At 39.8% G+C, this 14,421-nt stretch overlaps 1 protein-coding gene across 4 annotated transcripts in view; it reads left to right on the top strand.

Moving 5' to 3' along the window:
* Positions 1-7,387, top strand: part of FLI1 (Fli-1 proto-oncogene, ETS transcription factor) — a 120,839-nt gene extending 113,452 nt beyond the window's left edge. For all 4 annotated transcript variants that reach the window (XM_019714818.2, XM_019714820.2, XM_074321948.1 and 1 more), the window contains 4 exons: positions 237-302; positions 1,953-2,012; positions 3,937-3,984; positions 5,371-7,387. In XM_019714818.2, the coding sequence (XP_019570377.1) occupies positions 237-302; positions 1,953-2,012; positions 3,937-3,984; positions 5,371-5,900 (704 nt within the window). In that variant the 3' untranslated portion in view covers positions 5,901-7,387. The remainder of the gene's footprint in view (positions 1-236; positions 303-1,952; positions 2,013-3,936; positions 3,985-5,370) is intronic.
* The last annotated feature ends 7,034 nt before the right edge of the window (positions 7,388-14,421 follow it).

The following is a 14,421-nucleotide window of genomic DNA, read 5'->3' as shown; positions in this document are numbered from 1 at the left end:
CTGACGTCAAATTCAGAGTTCTTCTGGTTACTTCTGCTCCCAGTCAGAGAGTTCATGTTCCTTTCACTCACCCCACACTTACCCCAGGGGAAGAACACATTTCTGGAATACAGTGATGCTTGAAAGTTATTGCTGAATTAAATTTCATTTGTCCTGATTACTGAAAGGTCATCTTCATGCAAACTTTCTGAAAAGCAGGAGATGCTGATGTACGACAATTTGTTGTTTTTCATTAGACCCTTCTTACGACTCAGTCAGGAGAGGAGGATGGGGCAACAACATGAATTCTGGCCTCAACAAAAGTAAGTAAATGTCACTGTCTTTGGGAGGAAAACATTTTTCCAAGGACAGCATGGAAAACAGGGTCATGAGATACAGGAGGATAGGAATGAGCATTTGTTTTCCTGCTTTTTGAGTGAACATCAAAATTAACTGCCAATTTAGGGCCTGTCAGCAATACTTGCTCCTTGAAAGAGGGTGTTTTCATTCAGACGTTTGAGTTTTACTTCATGGCCTTTGGTTTTAGAAGCATTGAAGTCAGAAGATTTCTCAGGACAAGGTTCTGTGTGAATGAAAGGCCACTGGATTTGCATTCTATCATTTAAATGATGAAAATTACCCTCTATGACTTTGCTCCTAGAACTGTGGAGGCCTAGCCACACCAAGGTCCCTATTCCTATTTCATGAAAGGCTGAGATGGAGGATAACCTGATGAGGGGATGGAAGGGGTCTGAGACATGAATTTGTATTAAGTCTGACCCAACATTTCCCATTAGGGGAGGAGGGAAGAGAATGACTCAAACTCCTGAACCAAAATATGTCAGTCTTGCTATCTCTAGGAAGTAAAATATGCACACGATTGGATGGTGAAGGGAATTCTTTCAAGAAAGAGATTAGGATTACAAATTTATGCCCCAGCAATAACTCAGATTCCTTAATAATATGTATTAACTATTTGTTCACTATGTGCCCAGCACCCAACATTCTGGGGTTCACAAAGATGAGTCAGGCACAAAGCATCAGGGCAGAGGGGTCATGCACACAAATCATTCTTCATCTGGGTCGTACTGAGGAGCGCCCTATGATCCTGGGTCCATTTGAGTTAGCTCTAGAAGGAGAAGCAGGATTTGGACCTGTGGAGATGGGGAGGCCAGACCCTCCTAGGAGTGGGGTCCAGGGAAAGACATCAAGGTTGAGATGTCTGACAGTCAGTGAGGGCTCTGGGTTCCTGGAGTTTAGGATGTGTGAAAGAAAGGAAGTCTGTAAAAGTAAGGAAGGGGGCGTGAAGGACATTAGGAGGATAGACTTTAATTCTTTAGTCAATGAGGAGTCACTTAGGTTTTTGAAACAGTGGAGTGAAATGGTTTAGGGAGATTAAACTGGCTACATAGCACATGATGGGTCAGTGGAAAGAGAGAGGAATGGTGAAGATACAGTCAAACTAATCCTTAGACTGTGCAAGAAGTGGTGCAGGTCTAAAATAGAGAAGCAATGACGGGAAAGGAAAGGGTGTATGTAAGGGATACCATGGAGGGGAGCTCACGAAACATGAAAACACAGAAAGCAGGTGATCTAAGCTCAAATGTCACCTTCTCATTAAGGACCGCTCTAAATTTCCTATTTAAAAAATGAAATCCACAGCCCCAATACCGTTAGACATGCTATACTATGTGTTTATTATTGTTTATCATTGTCTGCCCCATTAACATCTAAGTTTTACCAGGAACTGCTGGTTCACTGCTGAATCTCTAGCATCAAGAACAGTGCCAGCACATAGTGGATTCTAGATAAATATTTATAAAATAAAATGAATAAATTAGTGAGTAGCAAGTACGTGAATGAATGAATGAGAAAGCACATTTGTCCTCCTTCTGGAGTGCGTTTGACAAGATGTTTTTCTTCCCTCATGGAGACTGGCCCCACTTACTATATTTCTTTTTCTCTTATCACAGGTCCCCCTCTTGCAGGAGCACAAACAATGAGTAAGAATACTGAACAACGGCCCCAACCAGGTACCTGTCCATGATGTGTAATCCCTCCTTTGCTTCTTATGCAGCCATTGATTCCATGTGGTTAGCTGGGGAGGATTTAAACAATATGCTTCATTTGTCATCACTTTTCTCTTCCACAGAGGGTCTAGATCTGTGAATCAAGTAACAGGCACTGGAATGAGATAGAGACTTGTTAAATATCAGAGGTGAAAGGAATATTAAAGACAAAATATTCCAATACCTCATTTTGTGAAATAAAGACACTGAGGCCCAGAAAGGTGAAGTGATTTGCTAAAAGCCACACAGCTAATTTATGAGCGCTATAGTCCCAGTCTCCTGACTTGTTCTCCAAGCTTTATTTTCAAAAACACCCTCATCCTGTGATGGATCTACTTAACAGTTTAGGCAGGGGAACTTTTACAACCATGGAATGGGAGATTCTTAGTATTAGAAAGGAACTTAGAGACATCTAGGTCCGTAACATCCTTGTGTAACATCTCAATCTTATCATTATCTCACCTCTGCTCAAATATTGAGAGCAACGGGAGTTCACTACCCAGCTGGGCTCAATTCCACTATCTGAGCCCAAGCACCCCTCCCCGTAACTTCCATTCAAGCTTCCTAGTTTGCCGTCTGGAGAAATCTTCCTTCTGTTCTATATGAAGATCCTTCACATATCTGAAGATGGCTTCTGTGCCCACTCCCAAGGCTAGCTGTGGCTTCTTTATATGACACAGCTGAGATTAAGTTCTGAACAAGCCATTCGCTTTGGGATGGGCAAACACTGTTTTCCATCTCTGCTGAAGACATAGCAATAGAGAATTGACTTACAATTCATCAGGAAAGTTACAAAAGAACTTGCTGACTATGAAACACAAGCCAGACAGAGAGGATTTGACATACAGGATTTAAAGACTCCCCAACAACAACAAACTCGACATGACCTGCCAAAAAATTTTTGTTGTCACACTGTGTTTATGAAAAAGAGTAGACTGACTGTCCTTAAGGACTCTTCATGTTAATTTATGATTCGAAGTAGAAACCTAGAAATCATGTTGATTTTTAAAAACTGAAATTGTAACTGTAAAAATAGTAAAATTGCACCAAACATTTAACAACATGGCCAAGCTATGATCCAACTCTCTACCATGATATCCTTACCTGAAAAAAAAAAAGACCTCACTTAAAACCAATATTGCAAAGACTTTTTAATGGCTAAATAATCACATAAATTTTAAGTAATCCAAGATAGCAATAACAGTAACTTTTTAGTTAAAATACAAATCCTGGTTAGTGCTGAGATTTTCAAGCTTAAAATCACAGAATGTTGTACTAAAAGGGAACTGAGGAATCCAGTAGCCCAACCCACTCATTTTGCAGAGGAGAAAACTGATACCCAGAGATTGTCCAATGAGTTATTTAGTTTATGACATACCTGGGGGTAGAACCCAGGCCACATGATTTCCAGGCGTATATTTTTTATGCTACATCAGAAAAACAGAGACATGTAAAGTTGTTGGTAATAGGTAGAACTATTAAAGACCATTTAAAGCTATTAATGACCTTCAAGAAGGTCATTAGCACTTTTTTAAGCCCATTTAATAAGCCATGTTCAGTTTATTCATTACGATTAAATATTAGCTCCTTTCCAAATGGTTTTATTACTCTGTGTTACGTAATGACAGCATTATCTATATATTTTAGACACCAAATATGAAAGAAATCATGCTGTTACTATTCTATATTCTTTCTGTAAATAATGGGATGAACCATAACTATGATCAAGATCTTTTGAGGTCTGCAAATAAAAGCAGTCAAGTTTTAAAATTGGGCTTTCCTATGATATTGAAATAAAAGTATAAATCCTTGGGGTATTCTTATTGTTAATGCTGTTGTTTTCATATTTTTAATAACAGCAAAGCAAATTTCCTTTTTGTTTCCTTAGATCCATATCAGATCCTGGGGCCAACCAGCAGTCGCCTAGCCAACCCCGGTGAGTTGACTTTCACCTGCAAGGTTTTCTTTCCAGAATGTTCTCTAGTTCAGACACCTGACTGGGAGTAACATGTGCTCCTTTCCTTGAACAGTTAAACATCTGTTTCTTTAGTATACAAATGAGAGTTCAGGTCTTGTTTTTCGGTATCAATAATGTCCTTTAGCTGAGGATGCCTCTGTGTCTATGAGTTTTTGTTTCTCATTTGTTTGTCTTGTTCTTTTGTTGTTTTTGGTTTATATACCACATATCAGTGAAATCATATGGTTCTCTGCTTTTTCTGTCTGACTTACTTCGCTTAGCATTATAATCTCAAGATCCATCCATGTTGTCACAACTGAGGATGCTTTTGGAAAACAAACATTAGCCCTGAAGTTTAGATGAGTCTTAAATGGCACAGGTAGAAGTTTCAGTAGGGAAAGATGGGGGCGGGGAGCAGAAATAATTCCAGTGTGCCCTCATTTAACGTCCTCATGCAAGGCACACGTGAATAAATATTCCAAAGGCGTTTTATTCTTGACTTTAGAAAGTGTTACAGAGCTATCTTGCCTTATGAAAGAGGTACATCCCTGAAAAGTTGCAGATAAAATAAATTTGAATATGTATTTTAAGGGTTTATTATCAAAAATAACTCCCAAGTAAGCTCTAAACCAAGAGCACTGGGTATGTGAGCTAAAAGGCCCTGTGCAGTAACGAGGCCAGCACCCTCCCATCCCAGGGAACTAATGACACTCCCACGCCAGTGTCTCCAGGCCCATTCTTTAGTGCCTGTCCATTCCTGCCCAGAGGAAAAAGAAGCCACCCAGCTCCCTCTCCTGATACTTTTCTGTCCTCCCAGGTTCTTCTCTGTAGAAGTTAGAGCTGAGAGCCAAACGCTAAGGCTCTGCTAAGGAGCATTCTAGGTCCCTTATAGCCTAAAGCCAGAGTCACACCTTCTCCCTGTTATTCTGACAGCAGTCTTCTGGCCCCAACTCTTTGACACTGACAGGGAATACCTTGGAAGACTTCATCACTAAGCAGAGATTGACAGTGATTGAGGCCTTTATAAAAGAAGAGATTCAAAAATCTTGCCAAAAGTGTTGGGTGTGGCTTGCCCCAAATCACACATCTAGTTCTGGATAATCCAGCTCCTCATTACCCACAGTGCATTTTATCAGGCCTTCGGGCAAATTATCCTAAGATCTAACCATGCTTATGATGCCAATTTCATTGGCAAACAGAAAAGCAAGTCAGCAATGAAAAGAAGGGGCTCCCCAGTAGATTCTGAATGTAAAAGGAAATAAAGGGTTTCTTATAAAAGAGAGGATCCTCGCGTTTCGGGAATTGGATTGTGACTTCCCCAGGCTGAAATACTCTGTTTTCTCCTGTTCATCTCACCACCTGCAGGAAGCGGGCAGATCCAGTTATGGCAATTCCTCCTCGAGCTACTCTCCGATAGTGCCAACGCCAGCTGTATCACCTGGGAGGGGACCAATGGGGAGTTCAAAATGACGGACCCCGACGAGGTGGCAAGGCGCTGGGGGGAAAGGAAAAGCAAGCCCAACATGAATTATGACAAGCTGAGCCGGGCCCTCCGATACTACTATGATAAAAACATTATGACCAAAGTACATGGCAAAAGGTATGCCTACAAATTTGACTTCCATGGCATTGCCCAGGCTCTGCAGCCACATCCAACTGAGTCGTCCATGTACAAGTACCCTTCTGATATCTCCTACATGCCTTCCTACCACGCCCATCAACAGAAGGTGAACTTTGTCCCTCCCCACCCATCCTCCATGCCTGTCACTTCCTCCAGCTTCTTTGGAGCAGCCTCACAATACTGGACCTCCCCCACGGGTGGAATCTACCCCAACCCCAATGTCCCCCGCCATCCTAACACCCACGTGCCCTCACACTTAGGCAGCTACTACTAGAAGCTTAATCATCGGTGATGTTATAGCTGAAGCCCCATCTCTCACACTTCTGGAATACTTTGGACTCTAAAGGATATATGTGGCCTTGAAGAGAAAACAAAACTGGATATTCTTTCTTGCTGGATAGAACCTTTGTATTTGTTCTTTAAAAACAATCTTTTTTTTTTCCTTTTTTTTTTTTTATGTTGCTAACTTTTCCTTCCTCTATCTTGAACAAAGAGTTGGATAATTCTGTGGGCCAGTAGGCCAATTTGGATTCTCAATCTCCTATCATTTTATGAGTTGAATATTTAGATGACTGGAATGGTTATATCTTGGCTCTACAAAAGAATCTGTAAATTTTCTTTATATTTTTATGGCCAAAGCAGTTTCTTATCAACACACGGGTCATATCATGGACCTTGTAAGGTTCGGTATGATAAAGAATCATGGACTTAACCAGTTATGCTCTGGTTTGAGACTTAGTGAAAATAGAGGCAAAAAGCTTATAATCTTGTTTTAGGAGGACCTAATTCAGTGGATGGCAACTGGAACATTGGTTGTAAGGCCAGTGAAGTTTTCACCCAACTGGAATTTAAAAGAAAGGACATCTGTGTATATTTAAAAGAAGCCATGGGCATTGCAAAATTCTTCTCAGTGGGCAATAACTACTAGGCTGACCATTCTCTTTAGACATAGTCAAAATATGAACTAAGAAATGTTGATGCAAATGCAGACATTCCTGAAATACAGAGAATTAAATAACTATTTTTTTTTTTTTTTAAGTAATGACAGTGGGTCCCAGAACTTAGAAAAGTCTTAGGGATTTCTAAAAACAAACAGATCCGCAAGCGCTGTGCGCTTGTCAGACCATCAGTCCAGGGTCACCCAATCAGAAGGCAATTTACTGTATAAATTATGCAGAGTTATTTTCCTATATCACACAGTATTAAAAATAAATAATTAAAAAATTAAAAAGAATAAATAAACGAGTTGACCTCGGTCACAAATACAATTTTACTATCAAATCAGTCTTTGTTATTTTTTTAAATGTAATTTGTACATCTTTTGTCAATCTGTACATTTGGGCTGTTTGTACGTTTTTATAGCTGGTTTTTAAAAAGCATAATGTGACTATTGCTGAAAAGAAAACAAGACATTTAAGTCACTGACTTACTAGAAAGAGAAGCACTGGTACAGTTATTTAACTTGTGCACAAGCAAGCAAACGCAATCCATTTAAATCTTTATGCTTTGGAAATGTTTGTAAATAACCGTACTACAATCATTGCAACTTGGAAAAGAAATAGCAGTTACCTTCCCTTGTGGATACAAGGGATTTTCCTGCCCTATATATGCAATATATTTTTTAGATATTAAAATATATATAATTTTGCAGGTAATCATTGATTTTTTTAAAACTATATTAAGTGTTAAGCTGACAACTGTCAATGAAGACAATGTTGTAAAATAATTTGCCTAAATAAATTGTGCCTTCATCTGTCAGAACTGAGGACACTGTTTTCTTATTTATTCCCCTCCCCCCCCCCTCCCCCCGTTAGTTCAAAGGGTCATCCCAGGGGAAGTTTTCTATTTATCTCTCCCACCATAAGAATTCAAATGTACATACTGCATTATAATAGAAAGTACAAAATCAATGTGGTTTTTATTGTTATTTGTATTAGTCAGGGTTCTCCAGAGAAACAGAACCAGTAGGAGATTAGATAGAGATAGAAATAGAATATATTGATTATGAGGAATTGAGTTATGTGATTATGGAGGCTGAGAAGTCCCACAGTCTGCTGTCTGCCAGCTGGAGACCCGGGATTAGTTCCAGTCCAAATCTAAAGGCCTGAGGACCAGGAGAACTGATGGTATAAATCCCTGTCCAAGGGCAGCAGAAGAGCTATGTCCCAGCTCAATCAGGCAGGCAGAAAGCAAAGGGGTGAATTCCTCCTTCTTCTGCCATTTTGTTCTATTCAGACCCTCAGTGGATTGGTTTATACATTGGGAAAGGCAATCTACTTCACTAAATCCATCAATTCAAATGCTAACTCATCCAGAGACACCCACACATACATACCTCAAAATAATGTTTAATCTGGGCACCCGCGGCCCAGTCAAGTTGATGCTTAAAGCTAACCTTCACATTGTTGATGATGTTTGCAATTTGTTTTTTGTTGTTGTTCTTTTTTTTTTTTTTTTTTTTTTTTAATGTTCTTTAAATCTTCCTCCAGCATAAAAGGGTTTTATAGGATGACAGCCACAGCCAAGGATAACCTGTGTCCTAGAACCAGGACAAAGCAAACAGGTCCATCCAGGATGGATGTTGTCGATTAGACTTTGCTCTCTGTTGCATGCACCAAGCTCCTCAAAACCAAATGGCCATCTTCCTAATACTGCAACAGAGAATAAGATGGCCCAGCTTCCTCTGGCCTCATGCCAGGATTTTATGGTCCATGCAGATTTTTAAGGTCTTTTTTTCTTTTCAAGGAAGAAACTTGCTTCCAATTGCTTCACTGTTAAGTAACTTGTCTTCAACTCCTCTATTTTATAATAAAAAAGAATGGAGCCTGGAAAGTCCTTGATGTTGTGAGGAATTAGACTTACAGCCTTAGTAACACTATAATTTTCCATGGGTAACTCTAAGTACCTTCCAGACAACATGTCCACCTAGATGAAATAGGATGTGCTCCAGAATGTTAGTCTCCAATATTTTTTTAACTAGCACCCGTCCATTAAAAAATGTTAAGCAAATATTCTCAATATATGCACATTGATTTATACATCATACACTCAAATTGTTACATTATTATTATTTATATCATAAAGCTAACACAAAATAGAAAATTCAAAGAGCAATATAAAAATAAATTGAGGCCATTGTCTTTCTTGACTTGTCCCATTCTTCCCTTAGAACGTATCCTAATAAACTTTCCTTACTCTAATTAATTAATTAATTAATTAAATTGAAACTGAAATTCTAATGTTTTCTTTCATTTTCTTTGTATTGCATGTCTCCTGCTGTCAACAAGTTATTTTTTAGAGGAATAAGTGTGTATGTATATATCTGTATGGGCTTTCTAGTGAGTGCCAAGAAAAGAGAAAATAAAAACTTGGTATTAGTGGCCCAAGCATAGAAAGAAATGATGAAGCCCATGTATGTTTAAGAATAGTTCAGCTGAATTCTTTTGCAAATCTCCATCTCAGCCAAACAATTTTGGCATCAATCTCGAAATCTGTAAAGTATTTGTTAGGGAAAATGGAGGCACATACAGAATTCTCAGATTATTGGGATTTCACCCTATGAAGAGGGTTTCTTTATATGCCCTTGTTCACCTAAAAGTAAAAAAGGTTTTTTAAAGTGAGAGGTAACAGCATTTACTGAGACCAATAAGAACAGCTATTCAGGAGGCACTGATTCAGGCAGACGCCCAAATAGTGTTCCAATTAGCAGACAAAGGTAATGGGTATTTATGAGAACGAGAAGGGGAACAATTACATCAATAGAAGGAAGGTATTTCTAATTGGTGCAGATAGCATAACTGTGATGCTAATTCTAAATAATGTTTTTAATTTTCAGTCCAGTAGTCATCAGTCCAGTAGTCAGAATACCTGCTTTTTTGTTATCTTGCAAACACTTCCTTGGGAAACAAGGTCGGTTAGGCCCAGTTCAAAGGTTATTTTGCTCTGTTTTAACATTCCAAATGTTTGAGGCATAAAGACCTACAAGGCAGTTCCCCTGGCATGGCAGTTCCGGCTCCATTTTAAAACGGCTCTGTTTATATTATTATTTACATCCTATTTAAACACTGACTTATGTTCATCACCTCTACAAAGTCTTAGAACTTTGGCCAAATCTTGCCAATTTGGTCCTCTGTGATTTATTACACATTTCGGAGGCTAGCCCACTCCCTGACAGCATTTGTGTGGAGGAAGGGCTGGCATTCAGTCTCCTGTAATGCCCACATTTAGGGTTTCCTAGTTTACTCAAAGGTATCCAGCTGACTAGTGGCAGAGGACAAACAGGATCTTTGCCCTCCTGCTTTCTAGTTCAGTATATCCCCCACTCAACTATTCTGCACCTATGCCATGAAGTTTATTCATTCTAACAAACAGTGCAAGCCAAGCAGAGAGGAACGTGAGGCGGCTGTGAGCAGTTCTACTGGAAATCGGTCTTCCCCACAGTTTAGGATGCTGGCCAACAGCCCTTTTGAGCAGGAGGTCAGATTTTTTAGTGTTAAAAAGTATTGTTGACTTCCATGCAAAGGAAACTATAGTTTCAATAACTCTTGTTTGGCAACATTTTTAATGGTTAGGACCACCAGAATTTTAATCACACCAAAAATGATGGTTATTTTATTTAACCAATGGTTATCTGCATGTAATTGAACAATGAATGTGTCCGATGTTTATTTAGTCCATGGGTAATGCATAAAGCGTGGGCTCTCAGATGGGGTGTGACTAGTTTAGACCAAATGAGATCAGGAGGTTCCAGAACACCAGGGTAGAAAGGAACATCTGTCTGTCTTACACCAAGGTGCTGCCAGGCCAAGGCAATGGTTGTTGGAAATAAAAACAAAGCAAAACAAAACAAAATGCAGTTCTTTCTGTAAGTCATCTGTGGACTTGATTTCACACTCTACTTCCTCTAATATATATTCATTAACAACCATCATGTAAACATATTACCCAAAAAACTAGTGAAAAGATACCACTTTGGGAAGCAACCCTGGAGCCTGGCCCCCCTGCTGTCCAGCCCTGCTCCCACACCCAGCTGGGGATCTGCCGCCCAGAGGTTCCTCCACCATTAACAGCAGTGCTGGGCTTATGTCCAACACTCCCTCAGGAGCTGCCCGTAAAATGGTGCTTAGTATCAATGGGAGAGCGAGAGGAGGTAATAAAGAACTCGAATAGGGGAATAGGGGATTGGTTTCTGGTGAATAAACAGAGGCTTCAACTCGTATCCAGGAAGGACTTTGTGTTTTGCAAAAGGCACAGTGGACACTTCATCATATGGAAAGCTACTGAAATTGACACTGCACTCCTTCAGTCAGGGAGTCAGCTAAAGAATTATGAAAGGTCGGCTGATTTCAAGACTACAAATCCCAGGCTCCCTTGGGGGACAGACACTTCTGAGAGGAAGTGGTTTAGCCAGTCAAACCGCTAGGGTTTCAGCCAATTGAGAAAGGATATGGAGGGAAGCTTTTAAAAGGAATGTCGGCTCACATGCCTGGGGTCTGTCTCCCTCTCACTCTTACTTGGCCTCCTGTCTAATTGTTTCAGTCTGTCTGAGCTGGTAAATTCCTAAGCACATAGTCAATTTACACTTAGATTAAAAGCTCTAGGGGGAAACAGAAAAAGTTTCCAGTGAGACCACTCACTTACCTACAATTGCTAAAGTAACCTTCTGGATTTTAGCTGAGTTACCTCATGTGTTTTCTTAGTGGGAAGAGAGAGGCAATTTAGGTAGCTAAATGAACAAGGATGTAATGCCAGAAGACCTGGGTTCAAATTCTGATTCTTGCACCTACTGGGCAATTTATCTGCACCTATGAACTGGGGAGCTGAAAAATAACTATCTCATGCAAGAGTTCCTATGAGATATTAGATGACACATGTGGAAACCCCTTTATAAATTACTGTACAGGAAGTGTGTGTATAATCACTGTTATCTGCTAGTACTTCCTAGGTTTTTCCAAGAACTTTTATTAAGTCGTTGTTAACTGGTGGGCACTCTGTTTGGGGAGTTGAGTAAAGTAGATTTTGTTTTGCGGTTGCAAAGGCATTTTCCAAATGAGTGAAAAGTGGGAATAATTGGACTTTCCAGAGAGCCACTGCATTTTCTCCCATCCCCAGCCCCACCGTGCCCCTCTTGGGCTTCTGCCCTTCCCCAGCTCCGTGTGCACCTAAAGTCTGCAGAACATGCAGCCAAGATCAGGATGCTGCAAGTAAAATAAGATTGTTATGAAGGAATGCTAAAAATGCACTTCGTCAGTCATGCTGGGTTGGATTTTTCAATAGGCTGAGAAATAGAGGTCGGAAGCTGGGATTTTATGCTTAGTAAGCTTGGACCCAGATTGTTTGCATACCCAGAGCAGCCTGTAAGCTCCATGAGAGAAGACACTCTGTCTCTTTCTTGTGCTGCGTAGGAGGCAGCACACAGTAATTGGTCAGTAAATAGATGCTAAGTGAATCCATAAAGAGCAGGGACAGAGTCAGAGACCTGGCTCTGAAGCCCAGCATTTCCACTGCCCTAAGTATAGCTGACTTTCTCTGAGTTTGAGTCACCCCCTCTGTCAAAGGAGGATTATAGTTATAATCATATAAGGTTATCACAGGAGTTACATAAGAGACTGTAAGTAAAAATGATCTGTTTATTGAAAAGAACTATGACAATGCAAGATAGTGTCTTGGTTGATAGGCAGGCCCTCTTTATCATTCAAAACTCTGTACAGGTCTCTGTTCTTTTCTGATACCGTAAGCGAGAATTCCACCATACTCCTCTATTCTATTGTATATTACTAATACATTTTTTAACTTTTAAAAATTATAAAAGCTTGATACAGTCACAAACTTACAGAAAATTTGGAACAGTACAAAGAATATTTTTTACTGAACCATTTAAGAATAAGTTGCCACCCTGATGCTCCATCACAACCAAATACTTTAGTGTGTATGTCCTACAACAATAATGTTCTCCTGCATAATACAGTACAATCATGAAAATCAGAAAATTAACATGGACAGATTACCCCCACAGAATCCTCAAGCACCAGTCACTCTTCGCTAATTGCCCTACTATTGTCTTTCGCAAAAGGATCCCATTCAGAATCACACATTGCGTTTAGTTATCACATTCCTTTAGTTTGAAACACTACCAAGGTCTTTCCTTGGCTTTCAGGACTTTAACAATTTTGAATGTTATAGGCCAGTTATTTTATAGAATGGCCCTCAACTAGGGGTTGTCTGGTATTTCATGATTAGAATTAGGTTTGGCATCTCTGACAGGAATATCGGGAGTGATGTAACTTCCTTCTCTCTGCAAGCCTGCATGTGGTACACAATTTCAATTTATTCCATTATTGATCAAGTTCATTTTGATGATTTGATTAATGTAGTATCTGCCAGGCTTCTCCACTGTAAAGTTACTCTTTTCCCCTTTGTAATTAATAAGTATTTTGTGGGAAGATACTTTGAAATTATGTAAACATCCATTTATCATCAAGTTTCAATGTATTCTTTCATTTATTTGTATCTTTAAAGACTCATGGTTTCCTGCCTTATTCAGTAGATATGATATATTCTTATCATTATTTACCTTGAGGATTACAGTGTTCCAGTGGGAGGCCATTCAAGTTGGCTTCTGAATCCTTTGACATCTTCCCATCAGTCTTTAAGCACTTCCTTACTTTTCCCACAACTTATTTTGGGCTTCCATGTCCCAGCCCTGGAATTAGTCATTTCTCTAAGGACAACTGGTACTTTTTAGTGGCAAATGATATTTAGAAGCCAATATCTGGGTGCTAGATGTGCTCATTGCTACTGCTACTGGCCCTCTCAGGGGATCAAGTTAGGCAACATATGTATATACATACATACATACATACATACATACATACATACATATATACATACATACATACATGTACATACATACACAGACACTTCAATGCATATGCATGCTGTATTAGTCAGGGTTCCCAGAGACACAGAACCAATAGGATATACATATATGTGAAGCAATTTATTATAGCAATTGGCTCATGCAATTATGGAGGCCAAGAAGTCCCACAATCTGCCATCTGCAAGCTGAAGAACCAGGAGACCCAGTTTTGTAATTCAGTCCATGTGAGTCCAAAAGCCTGAAATGTAAGTCCCAGTCTGCCTCTGAAATCCCAAGAACTAGAAGTGCCATTGTCCAAGGGCAGAAGAAGGTGGATGTCTCAACTCAAGCAGAGAAAGAGAATTCACCTTTCCTCCGCTTTTTGTTCTATTCAGGCCCTGAATGGGTTGGATGATGCCCACATTGGTGAGGGAGGTCTTCTTCACTAGGTCTACTCTTTCTAATACTAATCTCTCCTGGAAACACTCTCAAAGACACACCCAGATACAATGTTTTACCAGCTATGTGGGCATCGCTGGGCCCAATCAAGTTGGCACATAAAATTAACCATCATATATACATACACATTGATTTCTACATCTATCTACATGCAAGTTCTGACAATTAAGTTCATGAGCCCATCCTAGAAAAAGTGCTACCTACCTCATTGCTGAATATCACTACAGTCACCTTTGAAGTACTTCCCTTGGGAAGCTATGCACTGACACCAGTGCCTAGTCCACCCTTCAAAGCCATTTTGGAACTCTTTTTCTGGAACGGCCATCAGAGCTGTCATCATATTACCTTTGATGTCCTGAATGTTATCAAAATGTCTTCCTTTCAATATTTCCTTTATCTTCAGGTAAAGAAAGAAGTCATTGGGGACCAGATCAGGTGAGTAGGGAGGGTGTTCCAATACAGTTAGTTGTTTACTGGC

The sequence above is a fragment of the Rhinolophus sinicus genome, linkage group LG16 (genome assembly GCF_036562045.2).
Source record: "Rhinolophus sinicus isolate RSC01 linkage group LG16, ASM3656204v1, whole genome shotgun sequence".
Classification (NCBI taxonomy): Eukaryota; Metazoa; Chordata; class Mammalia; order Chiroptera; family Rhinolophidae; genus Rhinolophus; species Rhinolophus sinicus.
This window is presented reverse-complemented; position numbering and strand designations above follow the sequence as displayed.